We start from the raw sequence: 24,476 nt of genomic DNA, 5'->3' as shown, positions 1-24,476 counted from the left end.
TACCAGCCATTATCTTTTTTCCTCCCAGTCTGATGAACTAAAAGTGTTTCCCTTTGTTTTTTTTTTCCTTCCATTTTTTATTTTAGAGAGAGTGTGAGAGCACGAGTGGGAGGGGCAGAGGGAGAGGGAGAGAGAATCTCAAGCGGACCGCGCTCAGCGTGGAGCCCGACGTGGGGCTCCATCTCACGACCCTGAGGTCATGATCTGAGCTGAAACCAAGAGTTGGACAGCTGACTGTACCACCCAGGCGCCCCATGTTTCCCTTTGTTTTCATGTACATCTGTGATTGCTAGTAAGGTTGCTCATATGTTTATTGGTCATCTGTATTTCCACTATGAATGATCCTCATCTGTCTTTTCTGTTGGGATATTTGTCTTTCTTCTGATTTCTAGGAGCTCTTATATGGTATTATATTAACTCTTTGTCTATATATATATGTCTATATATATAGACATATATATTGAGGATGGAGTGTACTAATTTATTGAGCCCTTTGGCTGAGAAGTTTTACATAACATAACAATTACCAAAGAATCTGAAGAAGAGGAGGAAAGATACCCACTTCATTAAGGGCCTGATGGCGGTCTAGACACTGTCATGGGCTTCCTCTCTGTAACTGTGTAATTATCGCCATTTTATGGATAAAGAAATAGATGACTTGTCCAAAGTCGTGCAATTAGGATGTGGTTAAGCATACTGCTTGGGAAGTAGCAGAGATATAAATTAATATTCACTGGATGAGTAAATGAGCTGGAATTTTATTTCAAGCCTGTCTGACTCAACTCAAGCTCCTTCTATACTTCATTACTGCTTCTTGCTCTCTCTGCACAAGGCAGCCTAAGTTTATTGGATTTTTAGGATCAAACAGATTATTACAAAATGGAATGTTCCACATTTGGATCCCTTTTCCCTTCCACATAATACAAAGCCAAAAATCTGGCTACTTGTGGAAGGAGCAAAGACAGAGCTTTGGAAAAGGTTGGCTTACAGTTTTAGACCTGGATTTTGGACAAAAAACAATAATTGGAGAAGGATAAGAAGATGGCAGGTGGGATTCAGGTCTTTCAGGGAACAGAACCTCTTCTGTGGTCATTCATCTCTGGGTCAACCTAGGGAGAATTGTCTTCAGCAGGTTTTGATTGGATCCCTGGTATTTGTGACATACACAGAGTCCTAGGTGGGTGGGCAGGACTGACTTTTACAAGCCCTTTGAGTCTATTTTGTTTCGTTTGTCTTGTTTCCTGTTTCTTTCAGAACATGCTTCTAGAACTTTCATCTATTATGAAAAAATAATTCATGGTTGGGGCCAGAAAAATGGACCCAGGAGCAGCTGGCATCTGCAGGAGAAAAGTTGCACTTTTGTTAGCTCAAACTTCGAGAAGAACTGCGGGAACCATTCCCTCCACAGAGACACCCACTGGGCTATGGGTGTGTACAGGGTGATCCCAGCTGGACCCACCTCCACAGGAGACCCTCCCCTAATGGGGCTGGGATCAACCTCTCACTGCCCCACCTGGCCTCACCATCAGTCCGATCTCAGGCAGGAGGAGGCAGGGAGGAAGTGTGCACCAGGAGAGAAAATCTCGGGGTAAGAGCTGCTGCCACTCTGAGGGAAGAAGGATCGAGAAATGGCTATCCTTCCCCACCTAGCAGCCCGATGGGATTGGTGCCCTGCTCGCTGCAGAGAGCACCACTGCTCTGCGGTGGCACAGCAGCAGTTGGGACCATTGAACAGATAGATAGATGGATAGGTTGATCGATCGATCAACTGATCCATCTCCTATTGGTACCGCCTCTCTGGAGGACCCTGATATACTGGGGAACTGCTTGGGATGCTGCGGAAGGGAGCCCAGCATTGGATGGGGCTGGTCTGTGCTTCTAGCCCAAATGGCTACTGAGTCTTCTCTGTCCCCATACTTTGCAGAGGTGGAAATGAGGTGCGGAGATATGAAGAGGCATGATCTGTTCCACAGTGAGTTGGTAGAAGAGCCAGTGAAGACCAGGTGGATGAAAATGATGCTGGGGCCAAGTCCAAGTGGGTACCATTAAGGGGCACACCGTATTCCAGTTCCTTAAGACACATTATCTCTACCTTGTACAACGGCGTAAAGTTATTGTTCATCCCCATTTTAAGATCAGAGAAGGCTCAAAGAGACTAACTTGCCCCACAGCTAAAGGTCGCACAGCTAAAGTGTCTGATGTGCAGCTGAATTCAAACCCAGGTCCAGCTGCTTCAAGGTGCGGGCTCCTTCCAGGAAGCCGTGAAGCCATGCTCTCTCTTGTCCGTAACAGTCAGCAGCCCCTGGGCAATGATTTTTTTGCACATCTGCCTGTCCAACTAGCTTGTGGAAGCTTAAGGATAAGGCCTGTGCATTCGAAATCCTGGATGCCCAGCATGCAGCCCAGTGTTGGGGGAATGAATGTATGTTTCTGTATAGATGCCAAATACAATGTATTACCTTCCGCTTTCAGCTCTCCAGTCTATTCCTTATTCGCTGGTGTTCTGTTATGTGCTATCAGTAGGTTTATTATGAGAGACTCTTTCAGAAGCCTGGATGGCACCATTTTTTTTTCCTTTAATTTAAGCCTTTACAGGGTAATCAACTATACAGCACAAATAGAAGTTAAAAAAAAAGTTAAAGGATGAGTGAAAAATGTGATGTTCCCAGTGAATGCTGGCATGTCTCTGATGGATTCCATCTGTGGCTTTAGGCTGAGGCTCACTGCCTTAGGGATGCACTCGTCTTCAAGGTGGACGAGTAAAACTAGCCATGAAGAACCAGGGATGCCTCTTCCTGGCTGACTGAGCAGGCCAGTGGCAGGTGAATTTTGGGATCTGTAGGAGCCGGAGGCGTGAGGATAGAAGGTATCATGTTCTTGAGTCAAATGAAAGGAAAGACACTTGCATAATGGGATGTGGGATGAGTGGCTTTTTCCATCTCTCTGGAAAACGAGGGTGCTCAATGGGGAGAATCGGAAACCCATTCCACTCTGGGCCCTATCCCAAGCGGATGTTAAACATCAAATAGAGTCTTGCTAGTGCATCCTAACTGAGGGGTGAGGGTGATGGGTTGGAGAAGAGTGAAAAATTCTACTACTGTTTGAAAGACCAGCCTAGTTATTCCCAAATAGATACAACAAAACTGTTGGCAGGGACTGGTGTAGGGGTAGCCAATCTGGGAATCCTCATTGTACCCTGGAAGGTGATAGGAATCCCTCCGAAGGTGCACATTCAAAGCAGGAAGATGGCCGCTGCTCGTCTGGAGCAGGACAGTGAATGCTCCTCTTCTGCAGAACACAATGGCTTTATTCTATTACAAACTATGACTGTCATTCCTGCCACAAGTGCAAATGTCAAGGTCGAAGGAGCAAATGACCATCAGTTATAAATGATCAGGGTTTTTTTCCTTTCTTTCTTTCCTTTCCTTCCTTCCCCCCCACCCCCCCCCGTCTCCCTCCCTCCCCCCTTTCTTTTTTTTCTTCCCTTCCTCCCTCCCTTCCCCTCTTTCTTTTTTAAAGATTTGTTTATTTGAGAAAGAGAGAGTGAGCGCCCATACACGATGAGGGAAGGGGAGCAGAGGGAGAGAAACCCAGGCAGACTTGTTGCTGAGCGCAGAGCCCGATAGTGGGCTTGATCCCACAACCCGGCTGAAATGAAGAGTCTGATATCTAACCGACTATGCCCCCCAGGTGCCCCTAAATGACCAGATTTTCTTAATAGAAAATTTTTGTACTAAGACCCACCTGCTTTTTCGGAATGGATTGGATAACTTCATGACTATATTTGACCTCTCACACTTACAATGTTACGACTGTGTTGTTTTGCCAACAGTTGCTAACCCTATTGTATGCTCCCTGAAAGCCCTCCTTGACTCAGTAGGACGCTCAGTAGGCATTCAGTAACTTTTAATTCAGTTTTTCCATCTGGCGGATGGGGTGAGGCCAGGTACTTCCTGAAGCTCAGATCTCAGCAGCTCTCCAGACACCATGAGAATGTATTTATGGCCTCACTGACAGCTTAGCCAGACCACCTGAGTCCAGCTTTACTCTTGGTCGTCTAGCCTGCCCGCCATTCGATACCTGCTTTCCCTTTACATCAAAATCGAGGACTCAAATGATCAAATATACTTTCTAGTTCAACGTATTTATTCCCTTAACCACAATTCTAAACTCCTTGCCCCACTCATTATGGTATCTTGGTGTTGGTCTAATGCCGCTTTCTCTCTGGTTACCTTCATTTAGCTTTCTGTTTTATTCCTTCATTCATTCCTTCATTCACTCTACCCCCACTATGGGGCTCAAACCCACAACCCTGAGATCAAGAGTCACATGCCCCGCTGAGCCAGCCTGGAGCCCCTGGCTTTCTGTTTTAAATCAGACCTGCTATTTATAAGTGTAGATGCACATGTTCTCGTCCGAAACAATGCCCTTCGCCAGCTGCCCTCAACAGCGACACCTCGCCTAGCTGTTGGAGAACATCGAAGCCAGATGTGCGTGTAATGCCACCGGGGATTTTAAAAATTTCAGTGTTGAGGAGTCACATTAGTATTATCACATTTTTTAGATCTCAGATTAACCAGGTAGCAGGTATGGGTCCAAACTAGAGGAAGACACATAGCTTCTCTGGGAGAAGAGATTTCTTAAGGCCTCCAGCCCTGTGATCTGTAACACAGGGGTCAGAGGCAGGGAAGACCAGCTTACAATGCATAATGATATGTCTTTATTTCATCAACAGAAATGGTGTCTAGACAAAATTCAGTTAACACTAGCAATTCAATTGAGTGAAATTTTTTTTTTGCACAATAGTGTATTTACAATGAGTAAATGAAGTTTCAATTCATTAGTTCATAGCAATGCTTTGTTTTCCCCAAAATGGTAAAAATTCTTAGTTACAGAGAATAAGCATCAACAGCCATTTCATTTTTACAATAAAAACCACAACGAAAACCACAATCACTTAGAAAAAAAAAAGACAAGCCTAAGAACTAGTACAATAAAATGATGCATTGAATTAAGTTACATTAATCGCATAGAATCTGTGTAAAAAGTATGTAGAAAAACACCTGATGTAACCTGTTACAGTCGTTGAGCAGTTATGAGAGGTACAGAGGGTTATACAGGTAGATATGTGTGAAACTGTCCGTATTGTTCGACCTGGGGAGGAAGAGAAGAGGGGCTGCGGCCCCTTGCATACACTGAGAAGACCCTGTTTTGAATATGGCCTCTGGAGTTTGTAAGGCATATATTAGAGGTGCACTTGCATCAGACTGGTTCTGGAACAAATTCTCCCAGGCCCTTCTGGCCTCACGAGCACAGGTGGTGCTTGCCTCGAACGGCACACCGTGTTTAACCAGCACCCGGAGCTCCCAAGTGCATTTGGAATCTTCCTGTTCACTCACTAGAAGTGGCAGGTCTTTTGTGTCCGAGCGTGAATGGGCATCCCAGCATTCACACACGCCAAATGCATCGTTAGGACCCAGTGGAGGTCACCCCTCTGCCTGCAGACGTATTTTGGTAGGAGACTTAGCATCATCGGTAGGAAAAACCCTCTGTGTCCAAGTCCCTTCCCTCTTTCCTCACATACACGTCCGATCAGCCCCCCAGGAACGCTTGGCACTGAATGAATGGTCTTGGTGCCCTTCTGCTTCTAAGGAGGGCCACTGTTTTAGCTGAGGTCAATAAACTGGAATGAAGTGAAAGTCAGAGTTGTTTCGCCATTGCTTGAGAGCGAGATGCGTGCACCACGTCACAACATTTAGTCAAAGCTACCAAGTGGGCCTCTGCAACCAAAGGGTATTCTTCCCAGAGCGGCAGCATCACTTTCACAGTCCGATTACAATGCACTGCTACTCATTTTGATATAAATACTGTCTCCCAGGGTGGAGTGCAGGAAAATACTGTACACTTCCTTTTCTTTGCAAGAAATGTTTTTGCACCGTCAGTTGAATAATTTATCCTCAATCTGCCACAGTGGGTCCTTTCTATGTACAAATACTACTTGTACACACACTGTGTACAAATATCGTCTATTCTGCAGCATCAGTCTTTGATGCCTGGGTCAGGAGATGACTCGGGCGGTACTGGGAACATACAGACTGCCTCCATGCACGCGGACTTCCTGCACGAATACCGACTCCACACAGGGCACCGCACTGTGGACTGACTCGCCAGGAACTGCACCTGCAACAAGATCCTCAGTCTGGGGGAGAGATGCTAACTTATGATTGAGTGAACAGCTTTATTCTTAAAGAAAGAAAAAAAAAAAAAGATTCTGCCCCTCAGTCTATTTACAGTGATTTGAAGACAAAACTTGATTCTTGCTCCCTCCTGGTCTGTGACTCCTCCCAAACGACAAGTGCTAGGGGAGCGGGTTGAAGTCCTTTATGAATTAAGCAGCTGCTAGTTTCAGTGGGTAGAATGGAGAGGCCCAGCCAGACGGGTCTTTCGTAGCTCAGCAGCTTTGCAGGCTTTACCCACTTTGAGAGGGTTCTGCCACTCCACAGACCGTGGAGACAGGACTCTGGGATTTCTTAAAAGGCTTATAGTTTATACACCTTTGTTTCTTCTTCTTTAAAGGCAACCATAAAGTATGAAAAGAGAAAGTGTAGGTTTAGGCCTTTTTTTTAAATGAAGATTTTAAGTCATCGCTACACCCAACGTGGGGCTCAGACTTGCAACCCTGAGATCAAGAGTCGCATGCTTTACTGACTGAGCCAGCCAGGCGCCCCTAGATCTCTTGGTAATAGCTTCAAACTTCACATTGTGGCCACTTGATTTCCGGCAGTTCGCTGGTGCAAGTCCTAGAGCTGGTCCCTGGCCTCCTTATTAAGGAGAAGTGGCAGTTGGCATTCTAATCACTAGCCTTTTTTTTTTTTTTTTTACTTCCTTGGGAAAGCAATACAAGGATTAAATCCAAAGTCATAGTGCATCTTAAAAGCAGCATACTTTTAGAAAGACAGTTAATAAATTATTTGTACAATATACAAAATAATGTCTTACACTGCAGCCTCACCTCGGACGCCTGAGTCATTGCGAGGGAACCCGGAATAGAAATAGCAGGATGGTCTAGTCACTTTGCCAGCTCTTTTGTTTTGTTTTTGTAACCGTTTTGTTCCAGAATCAGTACGTAATGAAGTCTGATTTTATTCAAGGCACCCCCAGATAACGCAGAGAAACAAACATATACAGCAAAGCACTCACCTGCCCAAAGCCTGACCAACCTGAATGAAGCGAGGTTGTCTGGACACACAAGAAGGACACAGGCAGATCCAAGGGGAGGACTAGATCCGGGCAGATGGTAACTGGCCCCCACAGCTCACGCCCACCTATTTGGAGACCCAACTCGGCTGTGGCAGGGATCTTCCTAAGCAGTCCTTATTTTTACAAGGAAGGACCCTTCAGAGCACAACTACATGTTGCCGTGCTGTGCAAACACTATTCCCTGTTACTAACTTGCTTTTCTTTTTCATAAAAGACACGGGCCTCACCAAGGGATCCCAGGTGCAGGAGACAGGCTGGTTTTTAACACTTCACTTGAGGCAGTTTGGATTCTGGTCCCCAGCTAGTCCTCCCTTTGAATCAACGCAGACACAGCTCTGACGAACACGCGGTTCAGGGTAGTAGAAGACAAGACAGGTCACACAGACAATTGCACAACGCCAGTCACTGTTTATGGTACATAGTGAACAAAATCGTTAAGTCGTTAAAAAAAATCTCTAAGAAATGGAAAGAGTTTTTCAAGCAGTGTTTTTAACCAGTTCCCGTAGCAGGGGTTTGGCTGAGGAAGAGGGAGAAAAGCGAGGAGGGGGTTGGTGGCAGGAGAATGTGGGCTGATTTAGGGTGGAGAGAAATCAGGAGACCCCCTTCCCCGCCCGGACGCGGCCGCAGCACGGGGGCGTGCAGACCGAACAACAGACAGGGGGGAGACTGACGGAATGTGGTCAAGACTACCAGTTGCACATGAGTTGTCACCAGGGTGAATCACGCCCACAGGCTGGTTCGGACCTGGTTAGGAGACTAGCAGGAAACATTCTTTTTCTTTCAAAAGAAGAGGAGGTCACTTAAAAAAGGCAACAGGAGAGTTAAAAAACAAAACACTGTTGGCTGACTCCTCCACCATAACACAAACCTCTGGTGCGTCCCAGGATTCACCCTGGGTTTGAATTCCCGCCGTCACCAGTTTTCCGCAAAGGCAAACCCCACGGTGAAGCGCAGAACCGCTCCACTAGGCCAAGAAATTCCAACAACCCTAGTAAAAACGGCAGCTCCAACTCTGAGCCGCATCGAAATCTGTCTCAGACTAGCACACACACGTACACACGCACAGGAGGAAAAACAGAAACCCAGAGGCAGGTTTTAAAAGCGGAACTATCTGAAAAGAAAAGCCTTTTTTTTTTTTTTATCCTACCGCATGAACCAACAAATTTCTGGCATTCATACATATTTAAACATTTAGCGCTAATATTTGTACAGAAAAAAGTTAATAATACTAAAACATATGTTACTATGGTTTCACTTCTCGCCTACGTCATATACTAATTTCCCCTTTTACATGCAGCTTTAATATTGTCCAAACAATGGCACAAATAAAGAAACAAAGTCAACTGTCTACTCCCCACTGCCCACCACCCCATCCCCACATCAAACCTTTCGGGACTCTTCCCGCAGCCAGGCTGGAGGGCCCACCAGAGGGAGGGAGGGACCCCTCCTCCTCTTAGGCTGGCGGCAGGGTCTGGGCACATCTTCCTGTAAACGTGGCCAGGGGCCAGCATGTCCCCAAAGCCAAGGGAAGCTGCTCTCTGTGGGTTGTAAGCCAACCAGTTTTGCAGCAAGAGAAGAAAATTATCATCAGGTGAGGGTAGGGTGTGTGTGTGTGTGTGTGTGTGTGTGTGTGTGTGTGTGTGTGGTGCAGGGGGAAAGGGGCAGGGTAGGGTGTGTGTGTGTGTGTGTGTGTGTGTGTGTGTGTGTGTGGTGCAGGGGGAAAGGGGCAGGGAGGGCTCCTTGGCCATATCGTGTCCAAAGCGTCAGAATGAAATCTGCCTTTGGACAAGAGCCGAGCAGAAAAACCCCAGATTTCAACTCAAAGCATTTGGAGAAGGGAGGGAGAAAGAAATGCTTTTGCCTGTGTCTGGGACAGACGCCAGGCTCACATGTGCCCCGCTCTCTCCTATTCTAGCTGAGCTGCATGAACCCAGGACGCCGCTTACAGGCAGAACCCCAGGTGCTGTGATTCAAACCCACTCAGGTGAGAGGTCCTGGGAGCCCAGCATGGGCAGGGGGCCTGGGCAGGGGAGGGGGGGCGGGGGGGTGGCTGATTAGCCAAATCCTTCCAAGAAGTTCCTCCTGCGCTGCCTTTCCAAGAGCAGGCAGAGGCCTGAGGACGGGTTGAAATGAATGGGACTCGCCCCCTGGGTGTGAAAATAGTTCTAACTTGATTTTTAGGAGCCAATGCCTGCCGAGTCCTGGTACAAAATCATGGGTTCCTGCTGTGTGGATGCACTTTCGAGTGGCCGTCCAAACTCTCTCCCCACTTCGGAGTCTGAACATCCAGCATCAACTCGGAACTCTCTGCATTTAAACTTTGTGTCCGGGAAAGGTGGGGAGGAGGTGAAATAGAAAAATACTCAAGCAGATTATTGTCTACACATCCTAGGATGAATTCATTATTTGGCAAGATTATTCTTCCTACATAATTATCACCTGAGTGCTTTTTAATTAGCTAAAATGTCTTACTTTTCAACTAAAAGCAAAGGATATACATTATACTTGAGTTATACTGAAGTAATAACAACTTCATTTAAGAAAATAGGTTTGACCCAAAACTCAGTGCAAGTGGCAAAGTTGACCATGACTGTACAGTATCTGCAAGGAAAAAACAAACCCACGACACTCAGATGACACCGGCCGATGGTGCCCGAAGCAAACCAAACAACAGAGAAAGGGTCTGAAATAAAACCTCAAAAAAAAAAAAAAAAAAAGCTTTCAACATTGAATTCTGTTCCATAAATAAGTACAAATTGAAATTGAACTGTGAAGCAAGAAAAATGACCATGTTAACAGTTACCAAACTAGTTCTAGCATCGGAGACAAAAGAAGAGGAATGTTGGAACCTGTTGGTAAATGAGAAATGAAGTTTCCAGTTTTAGGATGAGAAAATTGAGGCATGCAGGACTTTTGCATATGGATATATATATATTTTATATATATATATTATATATAATATGTACAGTCTAGCTATAAAACTTTGATGTGTATAGAAGCTGTCTTCAATGAAAAAAATTGAACATTCAGAAGAAATTCCTGAGATAGGGTTTGTGACATGGGCCACTGAGAAAAAAAATCCGTGGTTGGGTCCTAGAGGTGTTATAGTCTATCCCTGTTGAGACTGAAATTAACCCACAGACAGGCAGTGTCACCACCGCCGTCTTCCTTGCCTGGGCAAGGGGTAGCACCATTGTGAAGGGAACTGTGTATCACTCCCGCGGGAAGAGAGGAGGGAATACTTAGAAACAGTATTGCTGCTAAGAACGCTGTAGTGTGCACCGAACTCCTTCTTGGTTCTTCCAGACAACAGATGAACAGCACCGCAGGCCGACCGAAGAACGCCGCGTGGGAGAGGTGGGAGAGCTGGGAGAGGTGGGAGAGCTGGAAGGCGGCCGGGTCACTAGGTGTACTCTTTCCTGGGCTGCTCGTCAGTTGTACACTTGTCAGTCATCTCCTGGCAGAAGTCCACGGTCACCGTCTGGCTCCTGGATTCAAGAGGAGGCGCCCTCTCCGAGAAGCTTCCCGGCTCAGCGCCGTCCGGCCTCCTCGCGGAAGTACAGTTCTCCGGGGCGCTGCCGGGGGCCCAGGGGGGGCCGGGGGGAGCCGTGCCGGGCTCCAAGCAGCAGGGCGCACTTTCCCCCACCGCACACTGCGAGGCGGCCAGGTTCTGCTCGACGCCCAAGGGCGTGGGGTTAATACTGGAGGCCGCGGGAAGGCCCATGGGTCTGAGGACGGGGCAGTAGCGGTGCAGGGCCTGGATCTGCTCAGGGCTCTGGATGTCGCGGCAGACCTCCTGGGAAAGGCAGGAGAAGTTGTCCAGCAGCTCCCCCATGCAGGCTTTCAGTTGGTTCCTCTCTGACAACAGCTTCTCTTTCTCACACACCTGGACAGCAGAGGAAAAAAAAAAAAAGAGAGAGAGAGAGAGAGAAGGCCCCATCAAGCCTGAACGGGAAGACAGAAGGCCTGGTTTCCGGGGGTTTTCCAGCTTCCGTTTCTGCATTTGGTACGGCGGGGTTACTGGTGCATGACAACGCCGGGACATAGGAACCTACCAGACGTGTATTCAAGGAGCCTGGACACAAGTTTCCTATCGGAGCAGCCTATCCAGGTGTGCCATGAGCCCGACGCCTCCCCCGGGGCAGCTCTTCCTCCCTGTCTGGGGTCTGCCCAGTGCCCAGCAACATTCCCAGCAACCAGAGAACTGCAGGGCATTAAGGCTCTGGTTTCCTGGAATTTGGGGTTTGTAGACCATCAGTTGGAAAACTTTCAGTCCCAAACGATGTCGTTGAAAAATCTCCCCCCAGTGTATCAGGCTGCCACTTTTGAAAGTCAGAAATTGGCCAATTCCAACTTTATGACATTTTGGGAAAGGGCAACATTATGGAGCCTGGGTGGGTGGGGGGGGGGAAGACGGGTGGTTGCCAGGGATGGGGGGGCGGGGAGGGACAGGACATTTTTAGGGCAGTGAAATTACTCAGTGTACAGTCGCGATGGGCACAGTGTCCAAACCCACAGACTAAACCACACCAAGCGTGAGCCCTGACACAAATTATGGACTCCGGGTGATTACGCCATGTGGATTCAGGTTCCTGCATGGTAACAAATGCACTCCTCAGGTGGGAGGTGTCGGTCATGGGGGAGGTGGTGAGTGCGCAGGGGGCAGGGGCATTCAATTCTGCTGTGCACCTAAAGCTTCTCTAAAAAGAAAAGTCTATTGAAAAAATCAACGAAAATCACAACAGAAAGTGACCACAGGCAATTTCACATGGTTTGATCAAACCTCAGCGGGCTTTCTGGCGTTTTGTGGCGGACAGATGAACACAGCAGGTCATCTCGGGGACAGGTGGAAACTGTGCAGTGCGTCGGGAGCACGGGCTGTCCCTGGACGCGGGAGGGGCCGACAGAGGCGTGGAGCCCGAGCCCTAGCCGACTACCCTGAGGTTCCGAGACGTCCGTCCTCCAAGGAAATCCCACATAAACTCTTGGGTTCCTAAAATTCACCATCCCACCAGAGAGGTGAATTTCGCTGCTAGAGGGGAGGCTGGTGAAGGCTGCACCCGAACCGGCCGGACGAGGAGAGACAATGTGGAGGCTCCAAGGGGTGCACACAGTGAAAGAGCACAGACTGGACGTCCGCAGATGTGCGGGAGAGTGGCGCCGGGGGGCGGGAGAGAAAGGAGGGAGCAGCAAACACAGGAGATGGGGGCTCCGACAGGGCGCTGCACGTGCCGCTCACGAGTGCAGTCTGGCAGGCAGCGTGGGCATGTGTGTCGGAGACAGAGATTTACACGGGGAAAGGGCACCTGCTAAAATATTTATAAATTTATCAAGAAAACATGTTTAAAAAATGAAAAATAAACAGATGTACAAGTGCAAGTTGAGAGAAATACATTATGCAAGTTTGCAGAAGCTGAGTGGCGTGCCGCAGGCAGCGCGGGAGTGGGGAGCCAGTGCGTGCGCGGGGGACTCGCGGGGCCTCCCGGCCCACCCCGCCGGCCAGCGCCACCCGGCACCCGGACCAGGTGAGCGGCCACAGCACCGCAGGGACAGCGGCGTGAGTGAGAAGCGAAGCACCTCTGGGAGGTGTCCTCCCGAAAAAATCTTGTTTGTGGCCGTGCATCCCGGGGGCGCCAGGAAGGTCCGGGGCGCAGAGCCGGAGGCCACACCGCCCCACCCCAGGAGGGCCATCTCATTCTCTGTTCTGCCACTGACCCCCTACTGATCTGCAAACTGTCCCGGGCCACTTTCAGGGAGAAGAAAATGAACTGCTGTGGCGACAGTGTTTTGGCTCTCCGCAGGAAAGGCGGTATAAACCCAGGCCCTGGTTACTCTAAGTCACAGACACTGAGGAGCCCACGAGACTCTCACGCGGCCGGGAAATGCAGCCTAACATTGAAGGGGCTTCCAAAACCAGGGGGAGGAGAAGTAGGAGATGCCCTATCCATTTTTCAACTGAACAGTATCAGCAAAGTGCTTTATGTATCTGCCTCGGTGTGGCTTAGACTTTATTATTTGTTGTTGTTTATTGTTATTAGACTTTATTTGTATTGCAAAATTACACTGAAAGAATTCTAATTACAAAATCAGGTGTTCCTTAAACATGGGCGATGAGAATCATTTTACCACCTCGAGAGGGGCATGGGGCCAGAAGGCCCTGGACTTGTGCTCAAGGCCCTGATGGCTCACACTCAGCACACTGAGCCTTGCTGGGTCCCTACCGAAGCCCAGCATGCTTTCAGAAGACCCACCTTCACCAGCAGCAATGTCTTGCTTCCTTATGTGGCTTAAATACAAATTGTTGTTGTTGCTATTAAAGCAACATTAAAGAAAAACTTGAAAGAAAGAAGAAATTTGTAGTCCCACAACGCAGTCACAATTTCAATACATTTCAGGGCAACTGACATTTCCTGAGAGGCCCCCTGGGCCTGCACTGGTGACACTGAGAGATGAGCCAGTCACTGTCCTTGTGAGGAACCTAGCATTTGGGCCAGGGGCTGGGGAGACAGACACACATGCAGATGCGGGGAGAGGTGAGACGAGGGCTCCCCGAGTGGGTGCTTAGCCTCAACGGGGGCTCAGGAAACGGGTTTCCTCGAGAGGGGGCAGTAACTTGATTCTTAAAGGATGAAGGACAAAGTCAGAGAAGAAAATGCTTGAAGAATGTCCAAGGTAGAGGGGAGACAGCAGAGGCACAGAGAGCAGCAGAAACAACCAGTGGCAGGAAGTGCAAAGCGGTGGATTCTGTTAGGGGTCAAGTTGGAGGAGAGGAGTGGAAGGTGACACTGGAGGTAGCTACAGACCGAACCCGTACGAGCAAGCACGAAGGTCTTGCTGAGAAGCTTGGGCGTTATTTTACAGCTGAGGGGACCCACTGCCAGGAGCCGGTTTCCCCTGCTTGGTGGGAGTTAATTAAAAAAGAAAAAAGAAAAAAGACCCTGAGGTGCAAGACTCCCTTAGTAACAGGTAACATTTACTCATGCTTTTCAAATGTATTATCTTGTTCCTAAGTTCTCATCAGGTCAGGGGCCCATCACGAGGCAAAGGATCGCCGTGTACGGTCTGAGGACCCAAACTTAGGTCATAAGCACATCACGTGGCCTCTCCCTTCTTCAGCCTGACATGGACATGGCACCTAAGCTGCTTCCGGTATCTGGCCAGCGGGTCGAGCTGAATGAGGTTGCACTGGTTGCCTTCAAAGCTAAGTCAGGAGCCAGAGGCCACCCGGATTTACTTCCTGGAGCTGAAGCTGCTCACCGAGGAGAAGGGGGCACCGAGCTCCCACTGAGGGGAGCCTGGGAGACGGGGGCTTCTTCCCTGAGACAAAATATTCTCAGGCCCTGGGAAGAGGTGGCAGCCACTGGGAGGCAGAATTGCAAAATCAAGGACCCCGGGGCTGCAAGGGCCTTCGGGAGGTCCCGTGGTGTCCTGTCTGGGTTCTACATTCTCCTGTGGGAGGCAGGAGAAAGCAGTGGTGATAATACAAGATTTGGGTTTGCACTGAAGCTCTGCCACATCATGGGGAGTTGGCGAACCTCTCTGCACTCATTTCCTTCTCTGAAAATGGAGAGAAAATAGAACCTCCGTCACAGGGTGGATGTGAGGGTTAAGTGCGATCATTTACGAGAACAGTTGAGAAGGATACCTGGTCCACACACGTATGCAAGAGATGTGAGCTACTAGCACACGCTGAATGGAACAAAGAGGAAGAACTCCCTCTAAATGCAGGGAGGCTGAAGGATAGAAAATACCGAAACGTGATTACACACTGGCACAGACACACACAATTGTGGATAGAATGCTATTACTTCTGTTGAGAAACTTGTAAAAATCAACCCAACGGGCGCCTGGGTGGTGCAGTCGTTAAGTGTCTGCCTTATTGAAAAGCGATCCTGGCGTTCTGGGATCGAACCCCACATCGGGCTCCTCCACTGGGAGCCTGCTTCTTCCTCTCCCACTCCCCCTGCTTGTGCTCCCTCTCTCGCTGGCTGTCTCTATCTCTGTCGAATAAATAAATAAAATCTAAAAAAAGAAAAATCAACCCAAACCTCCCCGAATGTAACCCTTCTCTCCGCTTCTCTAGCCTTCGCCACTGCAGCCCGGCACGAGTCCGCTCACTCCAGGTTGCTGAGAGCGACAAGCGCGTCAACTCACCAGTTTGCGGATTTCACATTCTAAATTCTGAATACAGTCCAGTTTCCTCTTGCGGCAGCGCTGGGCTGCGATGCGGTTCTTGCTTCGCCGTCGCACGTCGTGAATGAACTCTAACTGTTCTGAGGTCAGCTTGTGCATCTTAATCATCATCTGGAAATCGTTCCGTGGAAGATCTGTGATTTGATCTACAGGAAAGGGAAGTTTGACCTGAAACCAAGAACAGTAGAATATGATTATGGTGGTTGGATTTTAGTTTGAACTCCAGCGGGCACAACATCAAAAACACGGTACAACCACCTTTTTAAGATGACCAAATAGGATGGAAACTACTGAAAGCAAGCAGTGATTAATTTTCTTGTCTCGGACACAAATAAGATGTCATATTTAGAGAGTCAAACAGAATGCGAACACACACATTATAACGTGGTTATCATTCCTGAGATTTCTGAAGCAAAGAGTAGGGGAGATACTGGAAAATGTGGACTTTTTCGCTGTTACAATTTTGTAAGAAAGGCTATGTAGTTAGTTGAAACCCACTTCCATGGAGTGGAATTTACAGGCAGACATCATCTAAGGAATTATCTGAAACACTTGAATGAGGACAGCACCGCATGCCTCGAAGAGGCTGGGAAGATGAAACCACCAGTGTGATTTTCAGTGACACGGCATAAGGAGACGCAGCGAGAGAACTCGGGTAGGCGACACCGGGGTGGACTAAGAGTTGGAATGGGCTTTAGTCCCTCCACCAGACATGAGACCTCAGGCTAGTTACCTTACTTCTCTGAGCCTCAATCTCCTCATCTGCAAAATGGGGTGTGCTTCTGAGCTGCCTAGGCATAGACAAAGCTGGGGACTTGGGCAGATTGTATTTTCAAAAATACAATGGCCTTCCCATCTCGCGTTTTCTTTTACAACATGATGTTGACTTTTCCCTATCAGAGGCGGGATGCATGTTCGTGCCTCTGGGTCACCACCATGCAGTGGGGGTCACAGTGTCTGGCTTGAGGCTGGGTCTTAGAAGAAGCTGCAGCTTTCTCTTAGGCTTCTGAGGCTGCTCTCTCTGGAGGAAAGCAGCTGCCAGGCCTAGAGGACTCTCAGGCAGCTCCGTGGAAGGCCCAAGACCGCGTGGAGAAGAACTGAGGCCTTCAGCGAACAACCAGTGTTACCTGGCCAGTCGTGTGTGCGAACCACCCTGGACATGGGTTGTCAGGCCCCGTCAAGCCTGCAGAGATGGAAGCCCCAGCCGCGGACTTCCACCTCCCGAGGTATCCCAAGCCAGAAGTGCTCCGATGGGCCCCTCCTGAGTTCCTGCCCCACAGAAATGGTGAGAGATCATCAATGATTTAAGCCATGGAGTCTGGGGGTGATTTGTTATGCAGCAGTGATAACTGATGCAGATACTGTTAGCAGCAAGATTCCAACTTCTTGACAAAGACGAATAAGCATTATCCAAGGAGAGGATGTGAGTCTCTGGGGGGATGGATCTGTGTCCTCCTTATATTCTGTCATATGCACAGGCCTGGATCTTCCAGCAGTTCGTCACTGTCCTCTCCAAGACTCTTAGTGATGATGCAAGGACTTCGGGGTTCGGTTCTGGTCCTGTTTCAGGAAAGGAAGGTTGAGCGTTGCTTGGCCAAGAGACAAAGTTGTCTGCCTCGGCTCAGATGCACTTAATTCTTGCTTACATGAGCGGCTGCTTTTGGTGAACCAGCAGATGGCGCTGTAAACCTAAACTTCTTCAAGTGCCAGCCCAGCGCTGTCCAATACAAACAAGAGCTGTGATTTTGCGTTTCTAGCAGCCACATTAAAGAGAGTGAAAAGAAACAACTGAAATTATTTTAATAGTATATTTAATTTAGTCCAATGGGTCCACGATATTTTCAACATGTAATTAATATAAACCTTATCGAGATAGTTTGCTTTTTTGGCACTACATTTTCAAAACTGGAGGCTTATTTTGCACTTAGCACAATTTAGAACAAGGCACATTTCTAGGGCTCGATAGCCACGTGTGGCGTGCGGCTGCTACACTGGACAGCACAGCTCTAGGAGATGGAACAAATGGGACGCAATGAACTGGAGTAACCAGAAAAACAGGAGGGCCTGGGTTTAATGGATCAAAATATTTTTGGGTGCAGAAACCAAGCCCTCGTTAATATTCAGAAGCTGCAGTGTTATGTCTGTGTCATTTAGGGGAGTCAAATGAAGATCCTCTATTTTGAGCTCAGGCTTTTGCTCTGATTGCATCAGATGCAGGAAGACGAGTCTAGATCCTGGCATTTATGGCTAGTTAATCCCCGTGCACAAAGGCAGTCACACTGCACGATCGTTTGACTTTCTGTGGCTGGATGACTGCTTTGGCAGGTTCCTTCATAGCTCCGAGCCTGCTAGACGTGGCATTTGCTGCGGGCTCCCAATGGGTGCTCTGATTCAACTTCCGCCTGGTGAACCGTGTCCCATGACACCTGCACAATTTTGGCCCAAGAAAGCAACATCGCAACAGCACACGTTCCACTACACTCAGCTCAGCCCTGCTCCCACTGCTGAAGGCAGGCAGCCAGGGAAGCCAGCAGGCTTTGTCCACGGGCTGTGTTTGCACAGGGCTTATAATGATACGGAGACTGTTTGATTTCCCTTTATACCCTTTGGATAACAAACAGACACTCCAATCCTGGACAGTGCCTAACTCACACAGAGATCAGCCTGGCGGGGACACGGATGTTTCCACACCAGGCAGAAGCCTTGTTTGCACACAGAGGTTGCAGCACGGCGGGGCCTCGTAGAGGCGCCCCCTCTGCCTACGACAAAGCAATGCGGCTTCTGCTCTGAATCCTGTTTACTTCTTTTCCCAAAGAATATGTACCCACAATTCAGCCCACGGGGAAAGTCAAAAAGGCCTTCTAGACCGAGAGCTACTGTATTTAAAATCATCCAGACAGCGAATAGAACACACCAGGGGAACAGGACAGAGGTTGACAGGAAAAGGAAAAATCAACAATGCTCGTTTCAAAGTCCTTGAAGCAAAAGGCCATATAAAGTTTCGGCAGAGCTGTTGCAACTCCAGCTGCTTTTTAAAGAGGTCAAAGGAAAAGAAAATAGTCAACTATAGACCTTCCATGTGAAAGAAACCCCACGGCTGACCACTCTTGCTTCTTTTTAATAGGCTCTGTTAGCCCTCACACAAGGGAGAGCTTACACTGACTACCAAGAGGAAGTCCCGAAGTTTCTTGGGTGGAGCAGTGGTTAACTTGGCCACTGCTCTTTCTTATCTGCAGAGTAGTAAGTTCCAAGCCAGTGGACATCTTCCTTGGAGATAAACAGCAGCCACAGACCCCCTTATGGAGCGGGGAGAATATTCCATTCTCAAGCTTGCAGGCCACCCAATACTCCCCAAATGGGGCTGAAAGTCAGCCAATGTGACTCGGCCTTTGAAGGTTCAAACACTTCGAGAGGGCGGAGGCCCTCCTCCCTTTCCTCTGGAGAATTCTTGTAACCCAATTAAGCCCTGTACGGCTTACCATCTTATTTATTGTCCCTCCACACACTTCTTCTTCCAGGATTTTCCTCCTCAGCAGTGGTTTCGTTTTCTCTCACTGGACCCTCAGAAACAGTGCCAAGCACCCCACCTAACAAGACGAAATGTGCTGCCAGTTCCCACCACCACCTGTCTGAACGCTGGCTGCACCTGCCGTCAGCCTACCGGAGGCACAGGACGCGAAGCCCATCAGGCATCTGAGGCTAAGCTCGCTGCACAGCAGGCGAAGGGCCCGCAGGACGGACGGTACTGATTTCTCATGGCTGCTGCTCGTCCCCACCCACTAGCCCCACCTCGGTTTTCAGTGGAGACTCAAAGCCAGGCGCAGCCACCGAGTCAGCAAGCCGAGGGCCCCGCGGGGCCCCGTGCGCGGTCTGCTACCGTTGATCTGCTACTCGCTCTCCTCGGCCCTCCGGTGCGGGACCGGAAGCAAAGGACAGAGGGCTTTCCAGCCCAGTCCCAGGACCGGACTGCTGAACAGCGACTGGAGCGGGGTTAGACCTTCTGGGGGCTCCAGCTCATGAGCACCTGGTGAAATGGGGGTCGCTGCAGGGTGCTGAGGAGCCCCGGCCCCAGGGGCCCGCAGAAGGTGGGAGAAAGCTATGACACCTAGATGGTAAATGAAACCTAAATATTCCTGCTCCAGGGCCTGAGCAGGGGTGCTGTGGGACCCGGGGGGCCAGCACCTCCTCCCGCGCAACAGAAATCCATGGTTCCACCTCTCTCCTTACCAACAACCACCCCATTCTGGGCCAGAACTACCCCTTGCTCCCAGTTAAACAAAAATACCATTAACAATTATATAAGAATGATAACTTCTTGCAGAAAATTCAAATATGAGACAAAAGAGGAGAAAAAATTCCCACCCCCAAACAACGGCTGTCTTGCTCCGGCGCACTCCCCGTGACCTGTTTCCTCTGCATCTTTGGTGCAGGGCTGTAAGCAGCCCACAGCCGCCTCACCTCACCGTGCCTCTTACCACATTTCACTTGCCCAGAGCTGCTGGTTTGCTGAATGGGAGCTATTGGAGAAGCTGCACAGAGATGCAAAGGTTGCAGGAAAAGCTGAAAACGAGCATTTCCTCTAGAAATCCCAGCGGAAGCTGGTTTGTGCAGCTTCTTCCCTCCCTCCTTTCTTGGTTACACTACCAGAGGTTGAACAGAAGCCGCGGGAGCTGGATCATGCTAGCAGTCCCCTGAGGCCCAATGCCTTTAACACCTATGCTCTTACAAGACACCGGGATCTCTGTACCTCGTCAGGGGAGGTAGCAAGATGCCCACTGGGCTGATGATTCAGTGCTGCGGGCAGGGGGACAGCCAGGTCCGTGCTAGACAGACGCCCCAGACAGAATCTCCCACTAAGAGACGTTTCCTGCACAATTGTCCTTCTGCCCTCTATTCTCTCGGTCCAGTTTGCAGAACAAATGCAGGACACCTGGGATTTAGTTGTACCGCAATTAATTAGCTGTGTGACCTCAGGCCAGTCTTTCTTTCTCTCTGTCCTGAAGTTCTTTGAGGATCTGTGAGAGAGGAAGATAATACATGCCCTACTTAGCTTACAGGATGGCTGCGAAGAATAAAATTGGATAACAGACGGAGAAAGTGCTTTGAAAAGTCTGAATTGCCTGATAGATGTGAGGTATTATTAATTCTGTTGATTAGCCCTATCTTTCCTTGTCACATGGTTTCTTCTTCTAGACGGTACGCTTTGGAATTCCAGATGCTAAGAACATCTTTCAGGACGACACAAAAACATCGCTTTAATTAAAAATACAGCCGACTTCTATGCTGCCTAGCAAAGTTTTCTTTTTATTAGGCAGACCAATCAGAGGCATTTTAAGAAAGATGCCTGATTCAATGAACCACAAAAATGACTATAAAAGTTTTACATACAACATATGTCTGGAAGTTGGCATGTGAGTGGAAGAGTTAGAGTCAGACACGGCTCTCCCACTTTGTCACACGTCAGACATGATTTCTCCCTGCTCCCACACATGCATCAGCACACACATACACGCAGCCTCACTCTCACAAGCTTTATCCTCCTGACATGAAATGTGTTCAGAGAGCAGGTCCATCGAATCGATCCTTTTGGCCATGCAAATCCATTGTCTTTCTAGTGCTTCCTTACGAAAAGCTACAATTACTTAGAAATGCTTGTGGTATAAAACCATCTCACGAAGAAGATTACGCCTTGGAAAAGGCTTGTGACTTGTCTATAATTTTCAAATTGTAAAAATGAACCTGTATACCAAAACGAGATAGCATTTCACATGCACTAGGATGGGGATAATAAAGCCAGGCAGCACCAGTGCTGGCGAGGGTGTGGAGAAACGGGAGCCCACAGGGCGTCTGGGTGGCTCAGTCGGTTAAACGTCTGCCTTCAGCTCAGCTCATGATCCCAGGGTCCTGGGATCGAGTCCTGCATTTGGCTCCCCGCTTAGCGGGGAGTCTGCTTCTCCCTCTGCCCCTTACCCCTCTCGTGCTCTCTCTCTGTCAAATAAAAAAAAAAAAGAAAAGAAAAGAAACGGGAGCCCTCGTGCACCGCTGGTGGGAATGTCAAATGGGGTCGTTACCTTGGAAGACAGTCTGGTAGTTCCTCAAAAGGTTAAACATATAGTTTTCATATGATTTAGCGATTCTATGGCTAGATACATGACGAAGACAACTGAAAACTTATGTCTACAGAACACTTGCACACCAATGCTAATAGTCCAAAAGAGGAAACCACCCAAATGCCCCCAACCGCTCAACGGATCAACAAACTGTGGTATATCCAGAGTAGATGATTCCTCAGCAATAAAAAAGAACAAAGCACCGATATGTGGTGGACCCCCGATACATCAATGGCAAGGATGAACCTCGAAAACACTATGCTCAGCGAGAGAAGCCAGACACAGAAGGCCACGGAGCGCAGGGTCCCATTGTTACGAGATGTTCAGAAGACGCAGATCTTAAGAGATAGAAGGTAGATTAGTGGTTGCCTGGGATTTTAAGGGGAGGACAGTGAGGAGTACTTGCTAATGGTGGTGGTGTTTCTTTTTGGGGTGGTGAAAATGTCCTGGAACTAGAGTGGTGATAGTCTAAACCCTGTGAATCATTAAAAATCCCCGAATAATTCACTTTAACGGGTAAATTTTATGGTGTGTGAACTGTATCTCAATTAAAATAATGACCCTGTGTGAGATATACATACATAAAATTCAGACATTACAGAGGTACACAGAAATGCAACTTTCCTTATATTCCTCCCCAACTTTGCCTCCTATTTTTTTCTTATTCTCCATACTGCCTTCTTAATCTTATGTATATTTATAAAGCAAAATAGGACCTTGTTATACACACTGTTTTGTTACTTTTTCTACTTAATATGACCTGTTCATATTTTTCATCATTGGAAATAAGACAACTGACTTTTTAAGTAATACAGCAAACCCAAAAGTCATAAAGAAAAAGATGGATAACTTGAGTGCATAAAACTGAAACATTTCTATATGGAAAAAAATGCCATAAATAAAAAGACCGAGTAGGAGAAAATATGGGAAACATTTCTAATGACAGGTTAATATTCCTGTGTTAGGGATTAAGGATCCTATAAATTGATTTAAAGATGAACACCACGGGAGGAAAATGGGCAAAGATGTAAAGTGGCAAGTCACAGGAAGGGACAGGTAAGTGGCACATACGCATGAGAAAAGATGTCAGCCTCCTTAGTCATCATCTTTCACCCAGCAGATGGGCAAAATTTAGAAGGACTGGTAACAGCCAGTACTGGCAAGAACAGGGGGGAATGGACATTGAGAAACTGCTGAAGGATACAACCTTTTGGGGAAGGAGTTAGGTCGTAGTTCACAGACAAGCGTCACCTTTAACCCACTTAGGGGATCCTAACCCACAACAGTAAAAGCACCACTACTAAATACGGTCACGAAAATGTTTACTGCAGCAACTTTTATTAGAAGGGAAAAAAACTGGAAACGCCTGGACTGTCAGTTGATAGACGGTAGCTATAAGCTGTGATCTGTGGGGCCCATGGATATTAAAGAAGCATGCTTTCACCCGACGTGACTGACCTAGAGGCATGCACCTAGTAGACAGCAGTGCGAAGGAGGCAAGTTCTGAGTAATTATACAGTAAATGCCATCAAACTAACACTCAAACCCCTGGAGATGTAAATATGTGTTGGTTATCTCGTCGCAGGCACAGAGAGAGCCTGCTGAATTTGATACCTTAGGGGCTGGGTATGCTGTGTTTGCTTATTTCAAAGAAGAAAATAATTTTAAAGAGCTGATTGTTGAGAAAGGACAATATTGTGCTCAGTGAAGCTCTCTTCAAAGCTAGGGGACAGTTAAAAAGGATGAGAAGAGTATTGATGAGATGGTATACGCAGAACACCTCACAGACTGTAAGGAATGCTGATACTTTTTTGAGCTAACATTTTGGCTCCTGACCGAGGTGGAGGAAGAGAGGCTGGGAAGGAGCCTGGCCCATCTGTCTGGAGCACTGGACAGGTGCCTGGCCGGAGGTGAGAACTCTGTTTGGTTTCTGACTCCAGTGTCTCCCAGGACTTCACTAGGAAGGGGAGTCACTTAGACCTCTTACAAGAGCAGATCAGGGCAGGATCAGACCAACAGATGCTGGCTTCTTCTGGATCAGTTTAGCTCAGGAAAACGAGTGACAATTCACACTGTGAATGACGGATCTGCCTTCAATGTTAGTCCTGGGGACCACACTCCCACTGGGGTCAAAGTGACTCCTGGACGCAAGTTATTAACTTAAAGAGGAGCAGTCATGCTGAGTCCCTGAGACCTAATCTCTACTCTGGGAAAACTAAAATGTCAAACTGGGAGGAACTTTACCTTTAACAACCCTGTTCAAAATGCCCTTCTTGGGGGCGCTAAATGTGATTCTTGAAACGGCACAGAACTCTGGTGAAGGTTTCTGCTTTCAGTGTTAGAAATGCAAAGAACATAATTTTTTTGAAAAGTAAAAGTAAAAATATTTTTAAAGCATTGGTATTTTTCACTTTTTTATAGGTTGTATGAATCTTCCTTTTGACTGGTTCATTTAGAACTGAGACATTCTAAAGGTAGACAAGTGATGTGGCCCAAACACACAGGGAAAACACATGTGCTCTTGTTGGTGGCATTTAATTTGAAGAAGTGACTTTAAACTCTCTTTTGGGATATGAGAGAGACAAAAGGAGATGATCCAAAACTGGCAGTACCTCGAACATATGCAAATGTCATGACAACACAACCCCTTCAGCTTAATGGTGGGGCTCCTCTTAGAAAGACATTTGCCCTTTTCTCCAGACGCCAATCCTCAGCAAGATAAATCATTATGCTGATGAACCCGGCCCAGGGACTAGGCTTCTGCATCAGGGGCGCTTAGGAACAGTGTCAGGGAAAAAAAGAAAACCTCACCTAAGTTATGATGAGACAAAGAGAAACGAGTGAGGAAAGAGAGCACAACGTTTCACTCTTTTCACAACAAGTCAGTCCTCTCAGCTCGGGGCACTGGGCACA

The 24,476-nt window shown here is 48.0% G+C and overlaps 2 protein-coding genes across 8 annotated transcripts in view; one reads left to right on the top strand and one right to left on the bottom strand.

The window, feature by feature from the left end:
* Nucleotides 1–19,796, top strand: part of GJA10 (gap junction protein alpha 10) — a 30,634-nt gene extending 10,838 nt beyond the window's left edge. The window contains exons 2-5 of one of the 4 annotated variants that reach the window (XM_057311192.1): nucleotides 1,255–1,588; nucleotides 1,925–2,035; nucleotides 9,176–9,244; nucleotides 9,442–10,314. In XM_057311192.1, coding sequence (XP_057167175.1) covers nucleotides 1,255–1,293 — 39 coding nt within the window. In that variant the 3' untranslated portion in view covers nucleotides 1,294–1,588; nucleotides 1,925–2,035; nucleotides 9,176–9,244; nucleotides 9,442–10,314. Of the gene's footprint in view, nucleotides 1–1,254; nucleotides 1,589–1,924; nucleotides 7,446–9,175; nucleotides 9,245–9,441; nucleotides 10,315–15,343 lie in introns of those variants that run through there. The other 3 variants (XM_057311194.1, XM_057311193.1, XM_057311191.1) reach the window with 3 other exon arrangements.
* The window catches only part of BACH2 (BTB domain and CNC homolog 2), a 348,609-nt gene continuing 334,339 nt past the window's right edge, over nucleotides 10,207–24,476 (bottom strand). For all 4 annotated transcript variants that reach the window (XM_057311189.1, XM_057311190.1, XM_044388879.3 and 1 more), the window contains 2 exons: nucleotides 15,415–15,621; nucleotides 10,207–11,146 (listed from right to left, as the gene is read on the bottom strand). In XM_057311189.1, coding sequence (XP_057167172.1) covers nucleotides 10,664–11,146; nucleotides 15,415–15,621 — 690 coding nt within the window. In that variant the 3' untranslated portion in view covers nucleotides 10,207–10,663. The remainder of the gene's footprint in view (nucleotides 11,147–15,414; nucleotides 15,622–24,476) is intronic.

This window comes from Ursus arctos, unplaced genomic scaffold (assembly GCF_023065955.2).
Source record: "Ursus arctos isolate Adak ecotype North America unplaced genomic scaffold, UrsArc2.0 scaffold_13, whole genome shotgun sequence".
NCBI lineage: Eukaryota > Metazoa > Chordata > Mammalia > Carnivora > Ursidae > Ursus > Ursus arctos.
This window is presented reverse-complemented; position numbering and strand designations above follow the sequence as displayed.